The sequence below is a fragment of the Embiotoca jacksoni genome, unplaced genomic scaffold, assembly GCF_022577435.1.
Source record: "Embiotoca jacksoni isolate LCO1_2020_lvr unplaced genomic scaffold, fEmbJac1.0.p SCAF_6, whole genome shotgun sequence".
Classification (NCBI taxonomy): domain Eukaryota; kingdom Metazoa; phylum Chordata; class Actinopteri; family Embiotocidae; genus Embiotoca; species Embiotoca jacksoni.
This window is the reverse complement of record NW_027185414.1, coordinates 22177501-22204656: the sequence shown is the minus strand read 5'-3', so window position 1 is coordinate 22204656 and position 27156 is coordinate 22177501. Positions and strand designations below refer to the sequence as shown.

Here is a 27156-nt window from a genome sequence, read left to right as displayed (position 1 = left end):
AGAAGAACCCAAAGATCACTGTGGCTGAGCTCCAGAGATGCAGTAGGGAGATGGGAGAAAGTTCCACAAAGTCAACTATCACTGCAGCCCTCCACCAGTCGGGGCTTTATGGCAGAGTGGCCCGACGGAAGCCTCTCCTCAGTGCAAGACATATGAAAGCCCGCATAGAGTTTGCCAAAAAACACATGAAGGACTCCCAGACTATGAGAAATAAGATTCTCTGGTCTGATGAGACCAAGATTGAACTTTTTGGCGTTAATTCTAAGCGGTATGTGTGGAGAAAACCAGGCACTGCTCATCACCTGCCCAATACAATCCCAACAGTGAAACATGGTGGTGGCAGCATCATGCTATGGGGGTGTTTTTCATCTGCAGGGACAGGACGACTGGTTGCAATTGAAGGAAAGATGAATGCGACCAAGTGCAGAGATATCCTGGAAGAAAACCTCTTCCAGAGTGCTCTGGACCTCAGACTGGGCCGAAGGTTCACCTTCCAACAAGACAATGACCCTAAGCACACAGCTAAAATAACAAAGGAGTGGCTTCGGAACAACTCTGTGACCATTCTTGACTGGCCCAGCCAGAGCCCTGACCTAAACCCAATTGAGCATCTCTGGAGAGACCTGAAAATGTCTGTCCACCAACGTTCACCATCCAACCTGACGGAACTGGAGAGGATCTGCAAGGAAGAATGGCAGAGGATCCCCAAATCCAGGTGTGAAAAGCTTGTTGCATCATTCCCAAGGAGACTCATGGCTGTACTAGCTCAAAAGGGTGCTTCTACTCAATACTGAGCAAAGGGTCTGAATACTTATGACCATGTGATATTTCAGTTTTTCTTTTTTAATAAATTTGCACAAATTTCTACATTTCTGTTTTTTTCTGTCAAGATGGGGTGCTGAGTGTACATTAATGAGAAATAAAATGATTTTTTTTTTTTTTTGATTTTAGCAAATGGCTGCAATGAAACAAAGAGTGAAAAATTTAAAGGGGTCTGAATACTTTCCGTACCCACTGTACATGTTTTCAAGGGGGTCTGCAGTGATATTAAATATCTTCCTGTAATGTGTAGTGTATGCAAAACTTTTTCAATTTGAATCACCATCAACAGGCCAAGATGGATTCTGAACCATTAATAGCAACCTTGGTGAAGTGGAATCTTTCACTTGTTGAGTCACTGGAAGAGCTCTGAGTGAACTCCGTGAAACTCTTTCTCCTGCCGCGACTCATCCTCCGGCGCCGAAGATAGTCCAGCGGTCTACGACGCCCACGCCGGGCTGGAAATGACCTCATGAAGACACGGGTGCCAGCCCCCCTCAGGTATCAAACGGTTCATGGTTTACGGAGGGCGAGACCTCCTAAGGCAAGTTTCTCTAAGGGTAAGCCACACAGGTTCGGGTTTATATGTGCAGTCATACTAATAGAGAGTGACTTTTTTTTCTCATTGTGCACTGGTTAGAGTTGCCTTACAGTGAGAAGTAACTTGAGGCATGCAAGTCAGTTCAGAAAAAGGTCACTCCAAAAAGTGATAAAACAAAAAGTCATTCAAAATATCCAAAGTATGTTGTCCAAAATATGATTTAAAAAAAAATCATACTATGTTGTCTGAAATATTTTAAAAAAAAGTCATACTATAGCATGTCGTCCAAAAAGTGACCCAAAATTTATTTTTCTATATAGTATAGAGTATAGAGTATATAGTATATAGTATATAGTATATTGTATAGAGTATAGAGTATAAAGTATATAGTATATTGTATAGAGTATATAGTATATTGTATATAGTATAGAGTATATAGTATATAATATATAGTATATTGTATACAGTATATAGTATATATTATGTTGTATAGAGTATATAGTATACTGTATAGAGTATATAGTATATTGTATAGAGTATATTGTATATAGTATAGAGTAGATAGTATATTGTATAGATATATCGTATATTGTATATAGTATAGAGTAGATAGTATATTGTATAGATATATAGTATATAGTATATTGTATATAGTATAGAGTATATAGTATACTGTATAGAGTATAGAGTATATAGTGTATAGTATATTGTATATAGTATATAGTAGAATGTATAGAGTATATAGTATATTGTTTATAGTATTGAGTATACAGTATATTGTATAGAGTACAGAGTATATATTATATAGTATATAGTATAGAGTATATAGTATATTGTATAGATATATAGTATATAGTATATTGTATATAGTATAGAGTATACTGTATAGAGTATAGAGTATATAGTATATTGTATATAGTATAGAGTATGTAGTAATATTGTATAGAGTATAGAGTATATAGTATATTGTATATAGTATATAGTATAGAGTATAGAGTATATTGTATAGAGTATATAGTATATTGTATATAGTATAGAGTATATAGTATATTGTATGGAGTACATAGTATGAAGTATATAGTATATTGTACAGAGTATATAGTATATTCTATAGAGTATATAGTATATTGTATATAGTATAGAGTATATAGTATACTGTATACTGTATAGAGTATATAGTATATACTATATTGCATATAGTATAGAGTATATTGTATAGAGTGCAGCGTGCGAGGGCCCGCATATCACTGCTTGCAGTTTTAATTTTCACCGATCCATAAATGTGTGGGAAGCATTTTAATGTTGGGGCTTGTTCAGGTTAATTTGATCTATTTTATATTCTAATCTGTACTGTTAAAAACATTTGTTGTACATCGAAATACTTTGTATTATTCGGACGCGTAAAGCTAGTAGTAGTTGTCGGGTAAATAACAAACGGTTAAAATATTTCTCTGAAATGTTGTGGAGCAGAAACGTTAAATAGCATTAAATTGAAATCATGTGCAAGTCCCTCAAAACTCAAGTACATTTATTTCCACGACTGAATGTAAAGTGTAATTCTTTTTTATAATACTTGAGTACATTGTTTTGAAAAATAAATAAATAAAGTAAAAAAAAAAAAGCAATCTGAAAGCCATGTCACGTTACAACCTCCAGAGGACTGCAAGTCGGTCATTTCTTTTCCGCGTTATTCGCGCATCAGACGCGATCCGACAGCGCCATCTACGGACGGAACCACGTGGCTGCCTCTCACCGCCCCGACTCACCCACCTCTCCTCCGCCAAACACAAGCACAGGCCGGGTGGCTGCCGTCCGTCTCCGAACAAGAACGAGGAACGACCCGTCAAGATGTCCGACATGGAAGACGACTTCATGTGCGACGATGAAGAAGATTACGACCTGGTATTTACTAAATTAAATGACTCGGCGTGGTTTTTGGGGGAAAATATCAACCGTTTGTCCGCCGAGCACGGGCTAGGCTAACGTTAGCTGTTTGGTTAGCCCGGTGGCTAACAGCAAACTGACAACGGCTCAATAACGTTAGCTTCCTTGCTTTTTTTTTTTTTTTTTTTTTTTTTAGCAGCTAAGGAGCTGACTAAACATCAACAAAACAATTAAACATAGTAGGATTGCCGGCGAAAGATGCACGAATTACAGCTGTCGGTGGAATTGGGATTGCTGCAATTACAAGCGTGCTAGTTAGCGAGCCGTGACGTCGGCTAACTTCACGTTAGCTCCTCGCTGGTGTTTTGCAGAGTGATATTCACTCTGCCATGCTTTTCTGTTTTTTGTTGTTTTAGTTCTGTGATAGCGAGGTTGGACTTTTCTGCTAAACGTCCGACTTCTATGTTTTTTTGAACTGGGTTTTGTGACTTGAACTTTCGCCGTGCTTGTTATGCTCTTAACTCAGGAATATTCAGAGGACAGTAATTCAGAGCCAAACGTGGACCTGGAGAACCAGTACTACAACTCCAAAGCCTTGAAGGAGGACGATCCCAAAGCAGCGCTTTGCAGTTTCCAGAAGGTGGAGTCGTACTCCCATCAAACAAAAAAAACAAAACAACAACATCATGTTCTCCGTTTACTTAAAAAGCACCACGTTTATGACATCTCTTGATTCTGCTGTGTTCAGGTGTTGGAACTAGAAGGAGAGAAAGGTGAATGGGGGTTCAAAGCACTCAAACAGATGATCAAAATCAACTTCAAGCTGGTATGATATGCAACACATGCCATTATTTATTTACACTTAACTTGGCAGGTGTGTATATATATTATTGAGGTGGTTTTCTCTTATTTTTCAACCCTGTAGACCAACTTTCCAGAGATGATGAACAGGTACAAGCAGCTCCTTACATACATCAGAAGTGCTGTCACCAGGAACTACTCAGAGAAGTCCATCAACTCCATCCTGGACTACATCTCTACCTCCAAACAGGTTTGAGATACATATTTCGCGCCCTCGTAACTTTGCGGTGCCGGGTGTTTGAACTCTGTGTTTGTCTGAAATGCATTTCCTTTGTTACTAGATGGACTTGCTACAGGAGTTCTACGAAACCACATTGGACGCTTTGAAAGATGCAAAAAATGACCGACTGTGGTTTAAAACTAACACAAAGGTAAACAAAGGTTCTTCCAGGTTGTCCTACATAATCATTTCATAGTAAAACTGGTACTTGAAAATGTTAATTTTTTTTTTTGTTTATTTCCTGGAGTTGGGGAAGCTGTACTTGGAGAGAGAAGAGTATGGGAAACTGCAAAAGATACTTAGACAACTACATCAGTCATGTCAGGTAATTAATCCTTTTAATCAATAATTTTTTTTAATTGAATACAAGTTTCTTTATATATATGATTATTTTATGGCGATCAGTAAAGAGTATCAGAATCCTCCGTATATGAGATAAAAATAAGTCTTGAGTCAAAGCACCTTTCTTAAATTGCTTTAATTAAATAGAAGACGTGTTTATCTCTGAATAGGTACAAGTGTATGTAGACCTGGCAGCAATAATAATGATGTAATGAATCCTTATTCTATTTTTCTACCAACAACAGACAGATGACGGAGAGGATGACTTGAAGAAAGGCACACAGCTGCTGGAGATCTATGCTCTGGAGATCCAGATGTACACGGCACAAAAAAACAACAAGAAATTGAAAGCCTTGTACGAGCAGTCGCTTCATATTAAATCTGCGATTCCTCATCCGCTCATAATGGGAGTTATCAGAGGTATGAAACTGCAGCTCACTCGTTCATAGAACAGAAGTTTTGTTTTAAGCTTGAATGTTGCTTGAATGTTTGCTGAAGCTGTTTGCCGAGTAACCTGTGCTTGTTTGGTCTTGGCCAGAGTGTGGTGGGAAGATGCATCTGAGAGAGGGTGAGTTCGAGAAAGCTCACACAGACTTCTTTGAGGCCTTTAAAAACTACGATGAGTCCGGCAGCCCGAGGAGGACGACATGCCTGAAGTACCTGGTCTTGGCAAACATGCTGATGAAGTCGGGAATAAATCCTTTTGACTCTCAAGAGGTATGAATGTTTTTTTGTTTTTTTTAATAAGCGGGCATGTACTGTTTCTCAAGAATATAAAGCAAGCAAGAACAACACACAGTCGAGCTGGTTGCCACATAAGTTTGAGTTTTTGATAAAGCACACCTCAAGTATGTCTAATCAGAAGCATTTGGTGAAAGTATTTTGCGGGTTTTGAGCTTAATCAGTGAACATTTACTCAAGTCCTTGCACTTCTAACTCCTCATATTTCTTTCTTAAGGCCAAACCATACAAAAATGACCCAGAGATCCTAGCGATGACAAACTTAGTAAGGTAAGTGTGCACTTATGAATACGTATACAAATGTCCTTTGTTTACAGTCAATTGCAGGTTTTGCTGTTGCAATTTTGCTGCTATTTCTCATAATATTTTACTCACCAGTTTTACTCTGAGATACATCACAGTTTTTCTAAAGACCGCAAATGCATACACAACAAGAACAGTGTCAGAGACAGTGTTAATCCAACTGATTTGTAAATGACCCTTGAAATACTTCAAATGTTTTGCACAGACCATTTAGTGGGGGGAACTTAATTCTTCACTCCTTATTATTATTATCATTATTGTGAACTATGAATCTTTACTGTTTTTGTTTAATCTGTCTAATCCTTGTAAGGTTGTCCTATGTACTCTGTTGTTGCTCATTACATTAATAAACAACGATGGTTCATTGTATGGAGAGAAGTAGATCCCAACTGACACTGAAGTTTTGAGGCCGTTACTGACGTTAGCAAGTGAAAAAAAATCTTATATTGATATATTGGCCAATATGTGCTGAAAACAGTATCATTTTTTGCAATGATCCCTCAATTGTGGTTATCAAACACTTTCTGTGCTTGTAACAGAAATGTAATGGAGGCAGGATATTTTATAGTTTATTGTCCACGCGGACATCACAGCACTGAAACTAAACTTCACTGAGAATTTAACACTTATAAATAATTAGGAAAAAACACACACAAATATTTCTAATTCATCCCAAGCATCTCTTTCTGCATCATGTCCTGTAAACAAAATTTACATATCAGCCATCAGATTCCCCAATTCTGATATCGTTTGGTAAAACATGCACATGACGAAGCTTTGCATCCTGCATTTTAAAAAAAATAACTGAGTTGGTGAAGAAAATGTTATAGTTGAGAGCCAAAACTATAAAACTTTACGCCGAGTGTTTGCAAAGAAAATTGTTGCCATAAAGTTTTGAATTCGCAGTTGTCTCTTGTAGTTATATATGTTTAATGTATGGATTTTGGTCAGTGCCGTAGCCAGGCAAGTGTATAGTAGTTACAACAGGTGTGTGCAGTGTGTTCACTTCTTTCAGTGGATGCATTGATATGTTTACAATATCAATGGTTTTAGTATCATTTATAACGGTTCCCTGTCTACATTAGCGTACATTTCACAGTATTTGTTTAAACCCTGGAAGCATGACTTCCTCAAACCTTTACTAATATTCTGTTTCCTTGTTTGCTCTCGTTCATGCCATTGTTTACATACATAACAGGCACAGTCTCTAACATCTCATGTTCCATTCATACGTTGAAACTTTTTATTGCATAAACAACAAACTAAGAATGAACCCCACCAAACTCTTACTAACAATAGTGTTTACACTAAAGTGTCATATTTTGGAATGTGTTTGACAGCTGTCGGGATGATAGTTTTTATGTGGGTCACGGAGACACAATGTAAATAGTTAAACAACAGTGACTGTTTTCCTTTCCAGCGCCTACCAGAACAATGACATCACCGAATTTGAGAAAATCTTGAAAACGAATCACAGTAACATAATGGACGACCCCTTCATTCGAGAGCACATAGAGGGTGAGTGATGAACGTGACTTCAGTCCACATGCATGACGAATGTGTTGGAAAAACATTGTCTTTTTTTTCCAGGATAGCTGATTATGTGATGTTGTGTTTCAGAGCTCCTGCGTAACATTAGAACTCAAGTACTTATCAAACTCATCAAACCATACACGAGAATACACATCCCTTTCATTTCGAAGGTAAGACCATGTGATTAAAAAAATGTCCGACACAGTGACTTTATCTATAATCTCTCCTTTTTGATCACATGTTTTTTGCATTGACAATGATGACCATGTGATTATTTCAAAAGGCTTATTTAAAGTTAAGCTGGTTTGTACTGAAAGCCAATCAGTCATATCAGTGAGGGAAAGGGTATAACTAGAATGAAAGCACGAAGACAATCATTCATTGTCTGGACGCAGTGCTTTGATGTGCCTTAATTGGCATATAATACAAATTAATAAAATGCAGTTTCACTACTAACATTAGTCAAACATGATCAAATCTACAATTGAAAAACTAATATGTATACTTATATAATATTACTAAAATAAGCTGTATTCCGTTGTCCTCTGTTATTTAAAAGTACAATATTTACAACTGAATCCGAAAAATATATTTCAGCATTCACGCCTCTGGATTTTTTTTTTTTACCACTTTGATTTTAAATTGTACTGTACTGGAGGGTGTATCTTACCTAAAATGATAGTGACTACAGAAGAAAAGCTAAAAAGTGTCTGTGTGTATATATATATACATATATTTATGTATATGTGTACGTGTGTATAAGTAATGGGATTACTCTGCGTGACATTCCCTGTTTTCTTTTACTTCTATGTTTACATACTGGAGTGATACTTTGTCCACATATCTTTTGTCACCATATTTTATAGTAGCATCTGCGGTGTGTTGAACTCTGGTGCGATCTAACATTCAACATGCACAGACGTGTTTACAGATGTGAGGATTACTTGTCTTTTCTTGTGTGTTTCAGGAGCTGAACATTGATGTGTGCGATGTGGAAAGTTTGCTGGTGCAGTGCATCTTGGATAAGTAAGTCTCTCCCTTACATACACGCGTGCCGAGAAGCAGAACAAACAGAGATCACTTCTTGTAAATAGCTTTATTTCCTCATAGTTTGAGTCCTTTGGCCCGTCAGTGAATCAGGCGGTATGAATCGGCAGTTTCAAGGACAACTTGTAATTAAATGAGAGTCATATTGTATCAGTGTTCTGTTTACTGTGACACTTCATATCCCAGCTCTACTGGTTCACTGACGTAAATGACTTGGCAGGAAGTGAAAACACCAGATTACTGTAATCTTTTTTTTTTTTAACAATGTTTTTCATACTTGTTGTAATACTCTAAAATGTTAAAGGGATATGCTACTCATTTGAGGGCATTGGCAATAGGGAAAAAGAGCACAAATAATTTGCCTTTTTTCATTAATGCAGACCCCCGTGTTTAAGAAAAATGCCTGACATTTTTGAGAATGCTTTAGGATTTTCCTGTCAATTATTTCATTCAATTCCTTGATATCATTTGTTATCAGTACTGTGTTATGCCAAAGTAAAATTTTCTGCCAGATCAGACAAAATGTTAAACTAAAGGAAAAGCTTACTTAGATTGTGTCTTGAAATCGGACTGACTTGGGATGTCCTAAAGTTATTTTTCTAATATAATTTTTTTTTACTTCACAGTACAATCCACGGACGAATTGACCAAGTCAACCAGCTACTAGAACTGGACTACCAGAAAAGAGGAGGGGCTCGCTACACAGCTTTAGACAAATGGACAAATCAGCTGAACTCTCTGAACCAAGCCATTGTTAGCAAGCTCACATGATGGCATGTAAAATCAAAGAGACAAGGAAAATGGCATGTTTGAATACATCCACAACGTATGCTACTGTGCTTCGTCAAGTATATCCTCTGAGACCAGATACACAGCACAGGTTTTGCGAATGCATCAATTTCAAGAAGACTCCAAGAACCCCCAACAACGTGTTCAAAGTGTGTTGTTCTGTCCCGATGAGAGGGAATCACTGACACTTATTTTTGTTTTTTATGTTCCTGATTGGCAGATCCTTCCATGTGCAACACACAAAATGCTTCAGTTGTTTAAAAAATAAGAAAAGAAAAAAACAAGTCCAAATGTGTATGAAAGCAGTATTTTAATGTATACTGTTGCCTGTTGGTAATAAACAGATTTCTCTCAGCACTAAAAGGATTCAGCTGCCTTTGACTAGCTACGTTTGAACCGTGAGGCTTTAAATAAATATATATATTTTTTTAACCCGTCATAAATAGCACATATAGAAAAATCTTTTTTTTTTTTTTTTTTAATTTATTTATTTTTTATAAATAATCAATCTGTATTTGGAGATATTTTCCGCGCGCTCATGACGCACTGCATTTTTCCAACGGGTTCAAAAAAAAAAAAAAAAAAATCAAAACTCCCCTCTGAGCCTCGTCGGCTTCCGTCTTCAGGCGACTCCCTCTGACAGCAGCTCTTTCAGCCAGTGAGCGGGGAGCGCAGTGAGCTGACGCAGCAGCGTCCAGCAACAGTTTACGGTGGTGGTGGTGCGGGTGGAGGTGGTGTGGGTGGAGGTCCCGGTTAGTGAGAACTGGGTGTGTTGAGTCAGAGCCTTTTTAATTATTTTTTTTTTTAAATTTTTTTGTTACTAATTCTTATTTACAATGAAGAAATTAAAAAGACCGGAGTCCTGACGTCCACATTGTTGGTCGATGACAGTCCGTGGCGGCGTCGGTGGTGACTGACATGGATGCCAGCGACAACAAGGTACAGTTTATTTTATTGTTTTTATTTGTTGTTGTTGTTGTTGTTGTTGTTGTTAGTGTCTTGCTAACGCTGTAAGCCTCTGGAAACGGGACGTAACGTTAGTTTACAGCGTCGAGGCCCAAATCGGTCTCTAGTTAAAAAAATAAATAAAACAAAAACAAAACAAAAAAGCAGCGCTCTCGTTATTATAATTACAACAACAAAAAAATAGCAGCGTGGGTTTATTATGAGTGATTTAAATGATCTATTTGTGGTTATTGTCCTCGTTAGCTCCGCGTCAGGAGGGTTTATAACCGATAAACAGTTATCCTATTTGGCTAGTAAGCTAACATCAAAACAGCTAACGGAAACTCAACGCGCGACGCATTTTATTTCCTTTTTGGTTGCAACGTGTTTGTTTGTTTTTTGTCCATTTTCGCAAAAATACTTCCCGTGACAACATTTTCTAAGCGTTTAAAGCCCAGAAAGAGCGTATTGGAGGAGGAGGGAGGAGGAAGGAGGGGTGTGTGTGTGTGTGTGTGGGGGGGGGTGTTAGCTTGGCTAATGCTAACGTCTCAGCTGTCATCTGACGGCGCTGGTTGTTGTTGTTTTGTGTGTTGTTGTTTTTTTTAAATAATCAACAGCGGAAGATACGAGCTGAAGCAAAAAGAGTTTCTAATGACACGAAGGTACGATGTCCCCGTCGTGTTGTGCTCCTCAAAGGAGAAAGGCGGAGAGCGTCTTTTCTTTTCTCTCTCGTAGATCCTCCGGAGAGGAATGTCCGGTTCTTCTGCATGTGTGTCATTCCTCAGAAAAGCTGGCAAGCCATGCAGAAAAGTTTGGTTTTGCTCTGCGTCTGAGTATGTTGTTGTTGTTGTTGTTGTTGGTTGACGTGCCACCGGAAAAACACCGATAAAAGAAGGTCCACCGATCTGGAAAATGTGGCCTTCTCCTTGTTTGTGGTTAATTGTCAGTTCCGTATTCAATTAACGTGAAGCCTCCATAAAAGGCTTGTGAAGCCTTACTTGAGTATAATAGTAATACTACAATGGAAAAAAACAAATAATGTTGAATTACAAATTAAAGTCTGAGATTTAGAAGTACACACTTAAGTACAATTTGTTTACTTTTACTTAAAGTAACAATGGAAAGCGCTCTTTACACAAAACGGCCTGATTTAACAGTTATATTTATCTTATGTAGATTACAGGAATATTGCTTTCATGTTTTGATGTTGACTTGATACTGCTGAATAGTCTGTAATTATAACAAATCTGATGCAGTTTACGTTTGCAATATTCGATACTTGTCACGTACAAGTACCTCGAGTACAGTATTTGAGTAAATGTACTTGGTTACATCCCACCGTTGTGTCTGATGGTGTGTGAAAGCAACCGGTGTGAGACTAAATGCTTACACAAACAAGAGGCTTGTGAGATCAGTAGACCCCAGTCTCATCCCAGTTCTGTCATCCCCAGCGGATTCACATCTGGGTCTGACCTCATTGCCTTTTTTTTTTTTTTTTTACAATCACAGCTATTCTCACTCACTCACCCTCTCACGGACACACAGATGCACAAAGACACACACGGTTGAAACAAGAGATAACTCCTGTTTTCCTTCACATTTCTCCACCAGTGTTCAGAATTCAAGATTTACCACGAGTGCACCGGAGGCCCTCAATGCCCTGGCTTGCTGCGTAATTAGCTTAACCTGTGGTACTGTCCCTACTTTATCCTCTCAAACTTAATCCTATAACAACACCTTATCAGCTATAGCGTATTATTGCACAGGTTCAGACCAACTCCTGCACTCCTAAACCCTTGCAGCTATATCAGTCTGCTATTACTCTATTGAGCTTTGTGGGTTTCAAAATCTCTCAACAGTTTGGTCTTTTTTTTTTTTTTTACTGAGCTCCACTTACCATGACTCTGTTCAGATAGGATGAGCTTCATAGATTACTTAAGGAAAAGTGAGAACCACCCGCAAACAGTAGCAATAGGAGACAATAGCTTTACTGTGTGACATCCACTGGCTGCACTGACAATCTATTCATACGTCCCCACCACCATTTCAGAGAAGTGAGGGGGCGTCTTTGTACTCTGAACCCTGTCACCTCTTCTTCATCCTTTGCAAAACAGCAAATTGGAGTTCAACCAGTGTCACAACAATGTCAAATGAGGATCACTCGGGAGATGTGCCTGATGCTCACAGACATCACTGGGACAAAAACAGCGCTAAGCCAAGAGGAGCAGTTATATTATTTTGTAACACATTTTACATGTTACAAATTGAACATTTTCTTTTACTCTGCTGTACAGTTTTATGGCATCATAGAAATAACTCTTACTTGTTGAGCACAATTACTTCTTTTTTTTGTACTCAAATCATAAATGTGTTGCATATTTTTATGAGGAATTGATTATTTTAATTTATCTTACAAACATATAAGGAGTCTCTAATGAACGTTATTGCATTTCTTGGAACATTAAAAATCGATATGATGTTTTTATGACTTTTAAGAACCATGTTTGATTTTTATTTGTAATAATGACGAGATATGCATGCCTGAATAATAGGTGCCGTAATTACAAAGCATATCCTACTCATTTGACTAAATAACATTTGTCCTACGTGGCTGATTAAGTTTGGAAGTACTTCTTTGTTTTAATCCAAAGCTTCTCTAAATGTTTCTACATCTGTTCTGCTTTACAACTGACTTACCAGTGCTGATTTTTTTTCATTGCAATAGTCAAGTCCTTTTCTTCATTATCTCTTTTGGCAGAAACTCAAATGTTTGTGTGAACAGTTGGAAGACTTTGTGGCACCTGAGAGAGTCTTCCATCTCAGTCCAGCTTCCTTTGTCTCACTTTTAGGATGAGAGTTTAGATTTGGACCTGAACTAAAAGACTGTAATTGGACAAAAGGTGCCCACAGTTTCATTACAAGGCCGAGTCTACTGTTTGTTACTTTCCTTTTAGTGGCGTAAAGGGAACCTAACATTTATGGACTCAATCATCATCTTGGAATGGTTTTCCACGATTAACTTCAGAAAATGGATTGGAATGTTTTTTAGCCGTGGCTAAGTAGATAATATCCATTATAAATAGCAAGATAAATACCTCCTAAAACAAACTCCAAACTCCTTTTGGTTGTGACGTATTGGAGATGCACCTCACTGGAGACCATTATAACAAGAAGCTGGTTGTTTTCTATATTCTTCACTTCTGTTTAGCCAGCTGTTGATGTTTTAGTAACATCAGAAATTGACTGGATCCCTTTTTGACATGTTGTGTTCTTTGTTTAGAGCCTCTGGTCATTTTGTGTTACTTGAACTCAAAGAAGTTGTATCTTTTTGTCTCAAGGCCTGTTGTCGTTTTTTTTATCGATGGCTGTAAACCAGCTGGAACAGAATGAGGAAATGCAATGCTTAGCTGCAATTTCCACGAAAACAAATGAGAGGTTGGTCAGTCTGTTAGTAGACTAAGTATAACACTATCTGTCTCTGTTAGACCATCATTTTACTCAAATAACTTAAAAAGGCCTGGGCACAGTTTTTACAGTGTTTTGGAGTTCATGTTGGAATTTGTTGTCATTAGGGTTTAAAAGTTAAAAGGCTAGAGGGATACATTGACAATCTTGACAAACTTATCCAAGTGGGAAAGGCAAATTTATATGGCTTGTTCCTTCCACACCGACAACTATCTTATTTGATCGGCGTGCGATGACATATGATAAAAATCTATTGTACTGGTATGATCCAGATATGGAAAAGGAAGTGAGCTTAATGAAAACAAGCCGATAATCTGCTGACTGACGGCAACCTGACAAACTGTGCCGAAATATGTCTCTCTCAAATGCATCACGTCAGCAGTAATTGGCTGCCTTCGCTCACAGTGTGACTAACGGCTGTTTATTTGTCTCTGCGCAGGATGTGAAGCTTTCACCTGAAGTGGAACCGTTCATCCCACAGAAGAAAGGTCTTGAAGGATCCCTAGTCAGCATGAGTCTTTCCGGTGATGCGGGTGGAGGAGGAGGAGGAGGGGGAGGAGGAGGAGGCGGCGGAGGAGGCGGCAGCGGAGGTTTAGGAGGAGGAAGTGGAGGGGTGGAAACCACTCCCATACCCAGCTACCTCATCACCTGCTACCCCTTTGTCCAGGAGAACCAACCCAACAGGTACTGTTGCTCTTTCACAGTGAGCCCACATGGATGAAACTCTGAAGGCAGTCGCTGTCGGTGCAACCTCATTTACCTTCGATCTAATGACGCCAGTAGTTCTGGTTCGTGATCATTATGGATTTTCCCAATGCTGTCAGCTTTGAAATCCCTGTAACATTGTGGGAACTCTGTTGACTTTTGACCTGCCCAACAACAATCTGCTCTCCTCTGGACTAATCACTTCTACTTCTATTTTCAGAGGAACTCCTTTAATGCACTGTAATAATAATAATAATAAATTTGTGTTTCACAAAACAGATCGGATCTTTTAAACAGTGCATTGAGTTGAAAACATTAGATTGCTTAGTTATGAATGGAAACCTCCCCATTTTTCCAGAGTTTATATGGAACTACAGTCTTATGTCTCTCGTGGCTCTTTCTTTGTCGACAGTGATCTGTTGTGTCCAGCACACATCCGTTCCCTTGTTTCCTTCCCCAGCATTTGAATGCAAGGAAATGCCCGCTATAGTAGGCGGACTGTGAAAATGTCATCTGGATGCTTATCAGCATGTGTGCGTACTATGTACATACCCTCTAACAAACCAACCATCATGCACATCACTGCGGCATCACACGTGTTAACCTCTCTCTTGAGTCCCTCTAGTGAAGGAAGTAAAGGAACCTAAATCTTATTTTGTAAGATGCATATAACTTGGTCTTCACAACTCTGCTTCATATTTAAAGAGAAAAAAACTAACTGAGAAAGGTTTTAAATAGAGGAAACAAAGTCCACAAAGGTGTACATCACACCCTGGTTAATTTAAGAAGCAGCTATCATGTTTCTCTCACCTCAGTATGTGAGTTTGATATTAACCCTCTGAATTCCAAGCAGTTTCCTGTTTTTTTTTTGTTTTTTTTTGCTAGTCACATTTTGACTAACTGTGGGCCCTTTTTTTTTTTTTTACTGTACCAGCACGTCCCTCACCTTTATGAAAACAGCACAATCATGGCTAGAAGTTGTGAGAACTCAAAAATGTCTTCTGTGCAGTGCAGCGCAATTATAATGTCATACATTGTGAAAGAAGACAACATTGTAAATTTAATTTCGTTCACAATGGATTTGACAAAAATTGAAAATTAATGGAATCTATATGTAAAACATTTTTCCAAGTGCCCACAAGTGTTAGGGGGTCGGTTTGTAGAAACTTTTACAGTTTCTACAAACTTTTACGGTTTCGACAAACCTCTCTGTGCTCTCCGTCCTCTCTTCTCTGCTCCAGCCTGCAGCACACACAAATATTCACAGAATTTCTGTCACATGACTGTTGGTCTCAGCCGAGTTATTCAAGGCTTTCTAGTGGCTTTGAGGAGTGCAGATTTTGCTTTTTACAGACTCTTGAGCAGGTCAAACTGTTTTGCCGAAAGACATGTAAAGTGAGGGCTGTAAGAAATTTAAGAAACCACTGATAATTCCTGTTTTTACAGTACATGATGTAATTTTGGCAGTTAAAAAAAAATATTTCTGGGTTATGATATTAAGGGGTTAAATATCACTGATTTTACTTTAATTTTTTGAACTGTACCTTTCCCACATACCACAGGTGAACGAAGTCTAAAGTTGACCTGCATTAAAATATTATTTGACATGGAAATAGCTTAGTATTACAACAACACAACCTGCATCACAGCCTTCTGCAAATAATGATTGATTTTGGTGGTTCTTCTTACTTGAAAGAGTAGAATAATATAAATCATCTAACATGTTATCTGTCTGCTGCTTCACAGGCAACATCCTATGTATAATGGAGGGGAGCTGCGCTGGCAGCAGCCTAACCCCACACCTGGAGGTCCATATCTGGCCTACCCCATCTTGTCTTCCCCCCAGCCCCCCGTCTCTAATGACTACGCCTACTACCAGATCATGCCTGCTCCGTGCCCACCTGTGATGGGCTTCTACCAGCCCTTTCCTGGCGCCTACGCAGGTCCAGTTCAAGCAGGAGTGGTGAATCCGGTCTCGGCAGACGTCACTGAAAGACCTCTGCCTCTGGGGCCGGCCTATGGAATGGCCAGTCAGAGGGGGAGAGGCATGGTCCGATCTAATGTTCTCCCAAAGGTACACAAAATCAACAGGCTTACTGTGGTTCTGTCGCACTGATGTTAGATGTTATTTGTATCCCAAAAAGTGTACCTCCTCATCGAGCATGTTCTGCCTCCTTTTCCTTCTCTTACAGCAACATTTGGGTGTGTGCCAGCCCCCAAGAGGTCGCCGGCCTCCAACTAGAAATGTAGCTGTGCAGAAGGAGGTGTGCACCTTAGGGCCGGATGGTAGGACCAAGACCGTCATGTTGGTGGACGCAGCACAGCAGACAGGTAAGATTACTGCAGTGTGATGAATTCAAGTCCTACCAGGCTGTTTACAGAGGGTTTTTTAACAAGAGAAAAACCTCTCTTGCCAACTAAGGACAAGAAGCCTGTTTGTTGGAGAGGGATAATGACACTTTGAATGTGACTAATGTCAGTGATGTTCTTTAGTGCTGTGGTTAAAAGGAAAATGAGGCTCAACACATTCCAAAGGTTAGTTGCATCACTCGAGAACGAAGACTCTTTCCTGTCAGTAAGGAAGCAGAACACAATGCCGATAAGACCAGTGTCTGGTCTCACAGGTTGATGTTGATGATACCTGTGTTTAACTTATGAAAGAACTGGAATGCAGACTTTCCAGTTGGAAAGGATAAAAAAATGTGAAAGTCATGATGTCTCTGTTATTGACGAAGCTCATGAACCTGTGTGAATAATCAGGTTACTCAGTTGTGGCTTTAAAAGCATATTACATAAAAATTGTCATACTGTCAGTCAGAGAGTCATCGATTCATCCACAATATTTATTTATACAGAAATTAGCAGCTTTATTCCAGTTTTGAATACTGTATGATTACAGGTTTAAGTTTGTCCTACCATGTCCTCAGACTTCCCCGGCGAGGCGTCAGGGCGGTGCGCTGCTGAGAGGGTTAGTCCCCTGCTGTGGAAGAACCGAACAAAGAGGAGACGGGCCTCCCATCCAGCTGAAAGCTACAACGAGCAGGGCGCCAGTGAGGCGGACATAGACAGCGACAGCGGCTACTGCAGCCCCAAACACAACCAGGCAGCGGGCGTAACACAGCGAACAGCAGAGAATACAGCTGCACCTATGGTATGTTGACTACTTGCCATTAGCTCCACATCTAGAAGACTTCAACGTAAAATATAGGACTTGAATCAGTGAGTGATTGTGCTTTAGAACAGTCTTTTCTTGATGGTGTTGGTGCTGCACGTGAAACCCAGTAAACACATGTCTGTGAAGCATGAAATACACAGAAGTATAGGAAGGAAGTTGGACATTGTTAAGCATCTGTTGCTTTAGTAATGCAACATATTTCTGAGTGATTTAATTGCGTGGGGTTTAGTTATGAGAGGGATTTAAATAAGCCGTTTGGTGGAACTGGAGAGCAATATCTAGCCGGGAAGTAAAAGCTGCATGACCCGATGAATGTACGGTTCATCCGGAAAGTATTCACAGCGCTTCACTTTTTCCACATTTTGTTATGTTACAGCCTTATTCCAAAATGGATTAAATACATTTTTTCCCCTCAAAATTCTACACACAATACCCCATAATGATAACGTGAATTTTTATTTTTTTATTTTTGCAAATCTATAAAAAATGAGAAAAAAAAAATCACATGTACATAAGTATTCACAGCCTTTGCCATGACACTCAAAATTGAGCTCAGGTGCATCCTGTTTCCATTGATCATCCTTGAGATGTTTCTACAACTTGATTAGAGTCCACCTGGTAAATTCAGTTGATTGGACATGATGTGGAAAGACACACACCGTCTATATAAGGTCCCACAGTTGACAGTGCATGTCAGAGCACAAACCAAGCCATGAAGTCCAAGGAATTGTCTGTAGACCTCCTTGTACAGAGACATCCTTGATGAAAACCTTCTCCAGAGTGCTATGGACCTCAGACTGGGGCAAAGGTTCTTCCAACAGGACAACGACCCTAAAAACACAGCCAAGATAACAAAGAGTGTCTTCGGGACAACTCTGTGAATGTCCTTGAGTGGCCCAGCCAGAACCCAGACTTGAACCCGATTGAACATCTCTGGAGAGATCTGAAAATGGCTGTGCACCGACGCTCCCCATCCAACCTGATGGCGCTTGAGAGGTCCTGCAAAGAATAATGGGAGAAACTGCCCAAAAATCGGTGGCAAGCTTATAGCATCATACTCAAAAAGACTGGAGGCTGTATTTGCTGCCAAAGGTGCTTCAACAAAGTATTGAGCAAAGGCTGCGAATACTTTTGTACGTGGTATATTTTTGTTCTTTATTTTTAATAGATTTGCAAAAATTTGAAACAAACTTTTTTTCACTTTGTCATTATGGGATATTGTGTGTAGAATTTTGAGGAAAAAAATGAATTTGATCCATTTTGGAATAAGGCTGTAACAAACAAAATCAACTCTGTCCTGCTTTTAAACGCTTTTGTAGCAGAATAGTCACAGCACATACCACATAACCCAAATATCTACACTTCAAGTCCAGGCTGAGACTTTTGTTGCATGTCATAACCCCTCTCTTTCTCTTCCCCTTGTTTCTAGTCTACTCACTCATTATCAGCTGTCCAATAATGGCAAAAAAGTCAAACAATAATCTGTAGAGGTCATAGATATACCAGAAAGAACACCTAGGATCTATCACAACATACCATACAGAGAAAATGCCAATGAGGGAGATGTAATGTGGACTTTAATTTACTTTTGGCCTCAGTGTTACACACTGCTATCTCAACTTGGCTTTTTTTTCTCTGACCTTTCCATGTTTTCTGTGTTTTCTAGGGAGTAGAGGCTGGTGTAATGACAGGTACGTTTGATACATGTTTTTGTGTGAGAGTCCTCCGACTCATCTTCACACGATGTTTTCACAGCCACATTTATTGGGCTGTTACAAAACAATGGACATTTTTCTTTTACGTAAGATTGGTAATTTATGTATTTTATTTTTTTTAATTCAGTAGCAGGTACCTGGGTAAATGTAGCATCTCAGGCTACCCCGAAGTCCTGGGCAGAGAGAAACGGACAGTTTCACAGAGCAGATCAGAGGAAGAATCCTGAACAGAGAAACTTCTCACAGGTAGAGGAGACTGAGTGTAACACTGCTATCTGTCTGCTGAACCAGTCCGGTATTAAGTAATGAGAAATTGTAAAATACAAGTCATTTTAGTACACTGGAAGTTTTAAGAAATGATTAACATATGTGCTCTGTAGTATCAGAATTACATGAATCATTAATATGCTGTTGTGCCATTTTATGATCCTTTGAATTCGTCACTTGTGTTGTCGCCGTGAATCAGCTTGCAAGCTTCGATGTGTTCGCTCTTGCCTCCTTTCTTACCATAAACCCCTTACTTGACAATAGGTGCATATTACATCTCAGTTCTTCTCTGTCGGACTAATGTATTCTTTCTTTGACTTTCAGGATTTCCACAGTAGTGGCTACCCAGGGCGTATGCAGCCCAACCAATCAGAACAACGGATACAGCCAGCAGCGGTCACTGGCTCCAACCTCACTCCAGAGCCACTCTACTTTGAGGTGAGAGAAGGGTTCTTGTAAAGTTCTTTGTAATGAATTCAGCCCTCATTATCCATCTATTTTAGAGAATTTATGTGTGGTGCTGCTATATGTTTTCTAGGATGAAGATGAGTTCCCAGATCTCGCTACAGGAGGGGCTGCTCAACGCAGCAACAAACCAGAGTCTGCCCCGGGTCAGACGCACACACAACCTAAACTGCCCAAAAACCTGGTAAGGAAAAGCCGCTCTTTGGACACAACTGTGTTTGAAGGCTCTCAGTTATTAATTAACATTTATTCTTCACCACTCCAACATCAGTAAATATGCGCTGTGCAATAAACTGGATACTTCTTTGGTCAATCAATGTAAATACAACAGCACGTACTGTAACTTCAGTGACAGATTTGACTTAACCTATTATTAGCTGCTAGCGTTACATGCATTGACCATTCCTCTCTGTAATTTAACTGTCAGTGCAGTCACCTTCTTGAATTAGTTTGCAAAGTTTACAGTTTGCCTCTGGCATACTGAACGAAACTGCTCCACATCAGACAGTACATGGTGACACCAATATTTCTTTCAGTGTGTGAATGTTGAATACTTGTGACGGTCAGATGCCCTGACACGCACAAGCTGTCGGCACATGAGTACAGAAAGAAAGAGAGACAGAGCACTTTGGAAGTACTGTTTGTTTGTTTTTTTACACCTGTGTTTTTGTTGTTTTCCTAATTTCATGCAGAACATGTGTCACATTGGTGGTACAGTCAAATCAGGGACTGTATTGGTTTATCTTTACATCGGTACTAAATACTAATTTGTGTCTCTACACACCTCACAGCTGGATAACCTACCCGAAAACTCCCCCATCAACATCGTGCAGACACCCATCCCCATTACCACTTCTGTTCCCAAGAGGGCCAAGAGCCAAAGGAAGAAGGCTCTGGCCGCTGCTTTGGCCACCGCGCAGGAGTACTCCGAAATCAGCATGGAACAGAAAAAATTACAGGTACAAACCCAAAGATGTGTTTTCTATCACCACTGCCTGACCTGTGATTTAACATTCAGCTCTTCAGTTGCATTTAGCTGGTTTATCTTTGTGAACCTCGTTCTGCCTTTTGTTTCCTGACCCGGCAGGAAGCATTCACCAAAGCAGCAGGGAAGAAGAGTAAAACCTCCGTGGAGCTGGACCTGGGAGACATGCTGGCCGCTTTGGAGAAACAACAGCAGGCTATGAAGGCCAGGCAACTCACCAACACCAAGCCATTGTCTTTTACAGGTATTCATACAGTCAGTCAGTCGGTCACAAGTGGCTTATTATGTTGTCTGTCAGACTGAATTGTTGCTCCTGAGTTGACTTCAAACATCTCAACACAAATCAAACCATATGTACACAAACTCACATTCTACCTACATACTAACCTTATTGTCTTTCTCTCCAGTTGGAACAACTACTCCTTTCCACAGCGCGGGCTCCACCAGCGTGCCGTCCACGTTGAAGGGTCATCAGCAGCCGTACTTGGCTCCGCATAATGCCCTGGACTCCACCGCACCCCGTATCAAGAGAGGGAAGGAGAGAGAGATCCCCAAAGTCAAAAGGCCAACAGCCCTGAAGAAGGTTAGGGATTGAAAGTTAATCATTTAGGAGAGTAGGGAGGGAGATGCTATATTGCCCTGATAATAGATAGATAGATAGTTACTTTATTAATCCCACAAGGGGAAATTTTTTTCGCTACAGCAGCATTATAGGTACAGGAAAGCAATAAAACGGCAGTAAAATATTAAATATAAAAATGCACAGTATATGCAATAAATAGAATAAAATAAAATAGAATAATTAAATTAAAACGAACTAAACAATAGTGCAAAGATTTAAACAAACAAGAAAACAGACCACCAACGGTGTTATTGTTGTGTGATGGATTTTGCCGGAGGTGAGTTATTGTACAGTCTTATGTGGAGTCTTAAGAAATGAAGTACAGTTGTTTTTGACATCGTTTTGTCTTCTGTGTTTCTACAGATTATTTTGAAGGAACGTGAAGGAAAGAAAGGCAAGCCAAGTGTGGAACAAGAGTCTTCTGGCCATGAGGAGCACGGGGACGAATGTCTACACTTTACTGATGATCTTACACGAGAGCCAGCCTCACAAGAAGGTGAAGGCAGTTCATTATTAAGAAGTAAAAGCATTCAGTTGCACTCTCTTATTTTCATCCATGATACAGTTTCTAAATGTTACTTGTGGTCTGCTGTTGGTGTCACAGAGAATGGTCTGAGCGTGCCCAGCGATGCATCCCTTTCCCCGGCCAGCCAGAACTCTCCGTACAGCATCACCCCAGTGTCCCAGGGTTCTCCCGGTAGCTCTGGTATTGGGAGTCCAATGGCTTCAAATGCCATCACCAAGATCCACAGCCGACGTTTCAGAGAGTGAGTACATGCAGTCGCCCCACGTGGAGTGAAAAACAGACTGCTGAACAGGGCAAAGCTTTTGTAGGAATCTCCGGCATTGAGAATGTCTGAAAAATGCACGTGTGGAAACAACATATGTTGAGCAAAGCAAATATTTGTCCCACACAAAAATCCCAGAGCCTTGGCTGCGAGAAGAGGAACTCTGAAAGTTAACGGGTGTTTTTAAGGGCGGAACTGTACAATAAAGAATTGTAGAGTACGGCCCAGATGTCGAACTCATTGTCCTTTCTCAGCAAAAGTGTATGCCAGTCGTCACAAACGCAGCTTTGTGCCTCGATGTCTTCTGCTGTAGGCCTATTGTCCCAGCCCACCCTTCCCTAACAGATTTCGCATTTAAAGTAGCCAAGCTCCTCCTCTCTGCTCTGACCGCCAAGACGCTGGATCCTCAGACCACGCTACGTCAACCTTCCGATAGACGCTGATGAGGCTGCGAGGCTTCAGAAAAGGGTTAGACCGTAACAAAGTGGAGAAGCAGCAGCGTCGCAATAGAGTTGTCGTGTATAAACTTTTAGGGCTTCAACAACCAGTTACTTTCATTGGAGACTGCTCTGACAGTTATTGTTTGGTCTGTAAAATATTACAGAAAAGTGAAAAATGCCCATCATATCTTTCTAAATACTATCAAATGACTTGTTTTGTAAGACAAACTCTCCAAAACCTAAAAGTTTCAGTTAACTACTGCAGAAGACAAAGAAATGCAGCAACTTGGCACAATTGGTTTTTTTTTTTCGCAATTATCAAAACTGTCCAGCCTTTTGTCTTATCCACAGAATATTAAACTAATCATTTACGTTGTAAATCCTTTAACATTTCACAGGTAACATTAAAGCCCGACCAAGACTGGATTTTTGGGGCCGATTAGTATTTAAAATATTTCTGATATCAATAAATAGACCAAAATGTGGTCATCAAACATGTGTGATGAAGATATTCAACAGAGGCAGGATATTGTAATGATAAACTTTATTGTCCAAAATAACATCAGAATATTGACACTATGCAATTTCTAAATCACCCGCAGCATCTTTTTCTGCATTATGTTTTGTCGAAACAAAACGTTTTCGCATTAGAAGACATTCACCAATACCAGGTCGGGCTCTCGTAAACATTACTGACAACCCAAAACATGTTTTGAACCTCTGCGACCTCCATTGTTTTCTGCCCTTTCATGCGTTTTCTTTTATCTTCTGCAGGTACTGTAACCAAGTGCTGAGCAAGGAGATCGACGAGAGCGTGACTCTGCTGTTACAGGAGCTGGTCCGCTTCCAGGAGCGGGTCTACCAGAAGGATCCGACCAAGGCCAAGTCCAAGCGTCGCCTGGTCATGGGTCTGAGAGAGGTCACCAAGCACATGAAGCTGCATAAGATCAAGTGCGTCATCATCTCTCCCAACTGTGAGAAGATCCAGGCCAAAGGTGAAGGTCGCGATACGGTCTTCGTCACCCTGAGCTGTAAACATGTTTAAAGTTTCAATCAGGATTTTTATAACAATTGAACAAAGTGAAAGCATTTATTTGTCGGGATGAATTTACAGAGAATTATCACCTGAATGTGTAGCTCTCTTCTGCTTTAGGGAGCTTTACGCCAAGTTTCATTTGATTGATTAGCTGTCCAGCCCGCAGCTTTGCTGTTCTGATTCACTCTCACTGCTCTCATAGCGGTTTTTTTCACGGAGAAAATTTTCCCTCAGAGACCAAACGGATTTAAGAGAGTGTGGTCAGCTGGTGAATGTACGTCCAATATTCAGAAACGCTGTTTCTACTGCTGCGTGTGCAGCTGCCTCATGTTAGTACACCGAGTTGTGTAGCTCCCAAGCCCAATGAAGATTTGACCAAAACAGCATGTTTCTACACTCTGGTGTTAGAGTCATTAACTGGTATTTTCTGGTCTTTTTGTTTATGTGAATTCTCAAACTTGGTACACTTGAGTCACTTTATGTTTTCCGTGGCGCAGGTGGTTTGGATGAAGCTTTATACAATGTAATTGCCATGGCGAGGGAGCAGGAGATCCCCTTTGTTTTCGCCCTGGGCAGAAAAGCTCTTGGACGCTGCGTCAACAAGCTGGTGCCTGTTAGTGTCGTGGGCATTTTCAACTATTCTGGAGCTGAGGTAAGACGCTCCCATCCCACCGAAATCCTTTGATTTTAATAATGTGCTGTTAAAACTTTCTTACTTATCCATGCAGTCTATTTATCTCAATGCTGGATGATTGAATGAACAAATGAAATGTAGACAGCAGGTCAGTAGATGTGAACACGTAGCAGTAGACCCAAACTGTAGCACGGGGATCCTCTCTCAGCATCTGTCTCTTATTAACTTGTTTTTTGGTTTTTTTTCTTTCACCTCCTTCAGGGACTCTTCAACCGTTTGGTGTCTCTAACAGAAGAGGCCCGGAAGGCCTACAAGGACATGGTGTCGGCTATGGAGCAGGAGCAGGCCGAGGAGGCTCTGAAAAATGACAAGAAGGTGCCACACCACATGGGGCACTCCCGCAACCACTCTGCTGCCTCAGCCATCTCCTTTTGCTCCATCTTCTCTGAGCCCATCTCAGAGGTCAATGAAAAGGAATACGGTAAGGTCCCCTCTGTCATATTTACTCATTGGTTTTAGTGTCATCTGTAATCAGTGATGCAAGCACTATTCAGACAGTAATCAGTATTCAATCATTTAAATAAAACGTGACGAGGAATCTGTCTTTGGTGGAGCTGCTAACATCTCTGACATGTGTGACCAGGTGCCCCAACTAGAAACTTTGTAAGAGGTCACAAGTCAAAAAGGCTGGAGGGCAGTACTGAGTTACTTTCTGCCGTCACCTGTAATGTTTCTGATCTTAGAAAATGGAGCATAACAACTGTATTTGTCCCCCAGAGACCAACTGGAGGAGTATGATGGAGACTTCAGATGCCCCGGAGCCTGTAGAGACCGAGCCGAGCCGTCCTGCACCTTCCACAGCTGCCCAGAAAGATGTTGAGGCCGTGGCAGCCACCACCAACGCCGCCCCGTCCGGCTCCACCGCTCCCCAGTCCAGGGCAGGGCCTTCGACACAGGGCACCGGGGAGAGAGACGAGGTCCGAGTTGACGACCGGCTGGAGCTGGCTTCTCAACAGAGCACGGAGACGGGCTCGTTGGATGGGAGCTGCAGGGGACCGCTGAACTCCTCCATCACCTCCACCACCTCCACCCTGGTCCCGGGGATGTTGGAAGAGGCAGAGGAGGAGGACGAGGAAGAGGAGGACTACACTCCCGAACCTATTTCTGTGGAGGTGCCCACCCTGAGCAGCCGCATTGAATCCTGGGTGTCGAAGACCCTGGAAAACCTGCAACTGGGAAAGAGCCAGGAAAGTACAGAGGAGGAAGAGGAAGAGGAGGAGGAGGAGGAAGAAGAGGAAGAAGAAGAGGAAGAGGAAGAAGAGGAGGAGGAGCAGGAGGAGGAGAGACGGCATAGCGAGGAGGAGGAGGAGGAGGACCTCGATTCAGCAAACATCACGGAGACGAAGATGAAGGGCAATGAACAAGTGGAGGCTAAGAAAGTCACCGGTTGACATCCCGTCATTCCTCTTGCTCTCACGGGCTCCTCACTGCAGCCTTCCTCCTTCGTCTCTAACCCCTGACACCAGACATAATCTCAGGTATCCAACCAACTGACCAACGCTCACACACATTAACACATTACAGAGAAACTGACCAACAACGGGGCTCGCAGACCAAACGAAATCTAACACAGTCTGAGGGATAACTGACACCAACACTTGTCATGTACCTTACAAGGACGCCCCTCACCTCTTCGGCCCATAACCTGCAACACTTGAATTCAGAGGGAAGCTTTTGATTTTCCTCCTCCGAAGCTGAACTCCTTTTTTGAGTCGGGGACGTTTGTGGGAGCAAGTGATGAGCGCTTCAAAAAAAAAAAAAAAAAAAAAAAAAAAATGTTGAACTGCTGTCTGTAGCTCGCAGGGGGAGGAAGGTTGGAGCCTCCCATCTTACTTCATTCAGAGCTCAGAAGGTTTACAGCTCTGCAAGTATTCGTGTGCTCGTGTGTGTTTTATAGGCACATGGTTTGCATTTACTTTGCTGTGTTCATTGGCTTTATCTTTGTAAATAACGTGTGTCTGTGTGTGTGTGTGTGTGTTTATTTTTCACCTCGCTGCTCCGTGAGGGAATGAGAGACCTGCGTGTCTTTAATAACTGCCTGGTTGGTGTTTAGCTTTCATCACAGAATATTACAAGTGTCAGGGGTTTCTGTCTTTGTACCAAAACCACTCCCACCCATCAGTCTTCAGAGTGTTTTTTAATGTTTAAGTAATAAGTGTCTCATTCTGTATTCCAGATGATTCAAATGACTTTAACTTCTAAGAAGCAAAACGAGCTTTGTGAATATAACCTTGTCTAGGTGGTTCTACTACAATATGTAATGGTTTGTCATATTGATCTTGCCCAGTGTTAAACTATCTGGGGTTGTTTTCCACTCGATGGATTTGTCCTGAGTTCCCAGATATGCTGTCTGTGCTTCATAAACAAAAGTGCTCCTGTTTTGTTCTCTCTAGTATTTGTTCTCTGATGGGGGGGGGGAACTTAAACTTTCGCCTCCCAAGATTAACATTTTTCATCAGCTTTTTCCATCCAGAAAGAAAACGTACAAGTGTTTTGGTAGATTAACAGTAAGACACGGAACTTAGTGGTAAATTTACTTCCAATATGGTAAAGCACTGCGGCCTGTGTTTGTAGTTTACATTGGAAAACTGAATGCTGGAGGACAAGCAGGTGTTTACCGGTAATAATGAAGTTTAACAATTCCCCCAAAATCAGTTTCTTAATCCCTGAAATAAATAATGTTGGAGCTCTTCTAGATTTTACGGACAGATTTTGTTTTAGAGACGCCGCAAGTATAAAGTCAGCTCACTTCAGCTGAGAAACTCCCTCAATGA

General features: G+C 40.6%; 2 protein-coding genes across 3 annotated transcripts in view; both read left to right on the top strand.

Annotated features, from left to right (window-relative positions):
* Window positions 1-3118: 3118 nt before the first annotated feature.
* cops2 (COP9 signalosome subunit 2) lies at window positions 3119-9443 on the top strand. The gene is made up of 13 exons (XM_069174205.1): window positions 3119-3262; window positions 3771-3884; window positions 3993-4070; window positions 4170-4295; window positions 4387-4476; window positions 4573-4650; window positions 4913-5087; window positions 5206-5384; window positions 5626-5678; window positions 7132-7229; window positions 7332-7414; window positions 8212-8270; window positions 8918-9443. The coding sequence occupies exons 1-13, from the start codon at window positions 3209-3211 to the stop codon at window positions 9060-9062; spliced, it is 1332 nt and encodes a 443-aa protein (XP_069030306.1). The 5' UTR covers window positions 3119-3208; the 3' UTR covers window positions 9063-9443.
* Window positions 9444-9806: 363 nt separating this feature from the next.
* secisbp2l (SECIS binding protein 2-like) overlaps window positions 9807-27156 on the top strand; it is an 18031-nt gene continuing 681 nt past the window's right edge. Inside the window, exons 1-18 of one of the 2 annotated variants that reach the window (XM_069173349.1) lie at window positions 9807-10019; window positions 13930-14174; window positions 15942-16269; window positions 16388-16526; window positions 17123-17346; window positions 19037-19061; window positions 19216-19331; window positions 19677-19790; window positions 19891-20001; window positions 20609-20776; window positions 20905-21046; window positions 21210-21385; window positions 21788-21920; window positions 22029-22191; window positions 23427-23647; window positions 24186-24340; window positions 24584-24803; window positions 25100-27156. The exon at window positions 25100-27156 is cut by the window's right edge and continues 681 nt beyond it. In XM_069173349.1, the coding sequence (XP_069029450.1) occupies window positions 9999-10019; window positions 13930-14174; window positions 15942-16269; window positions 16388-16526; window positions 17123-17346; window positions 19037-19061; window positions 19216-19331; window positions 19677-19790; window positions 19891-20001; window positions 20609-20776; window positions 20905-21046; window positions 21210-21385; window positions 21788-21920; window positions 22029-22191; window positions 23427-23647; window positions 24186-24340; window positions 24584-24803; window positions 25100-25773 (3375 nt within the window). In that variant the 5' untranslated portion in view covers window positions 9807-9998 and the 3' untranslated portion in view covers window positions 25774-27156. Of the gene's footprint in view, window positions 10020-13929; window positions 14175-15941; window positions 16270-16387; window positions 16527-17122; window positions 17347-19036; window positions 19062-19212; window positions 19332-19676; window positions 19791-19890; window positions 20002-20608; window positions 20777-20904; window positions 21047-21209; window positions 21386-21787; window positions 21921-22028; window positions 22192-23426; window positions 23648-24185; window positions 24341-24583; window positions 24804-25099 lie in introns of both variants that reach the window. The other variant, XM_069173348.1, reaches the window with a different exon arrangement.

What these genes read in the sequence shown, in the direction of transcription:
- cops2 (XM_069174205.1), top strand. Translation starts at nt 3,209, where the DNA reads ATGTCCGACATGGAAGACGACTTCATGTGCGACGATGAAGAAGATTAC. An exon ending in CATTCGAGAGCACATAGAGG is followed by an intron (nt 7,230 to 7,331) that starts GTGAGTGATGAA and finishes GTTGTGTTTCAG; the next exon opens with AGCTCCTGCGTAACATTAGA. An exon ending in GTGCAGTGCATCTTGGATAA is followed by an intron (nt 8,271 to 8,917) that starts GTAAGTCTCTCC and finishes TTTACTTCACAG; the next exon opens with TACAATCCACGGACGAATTG.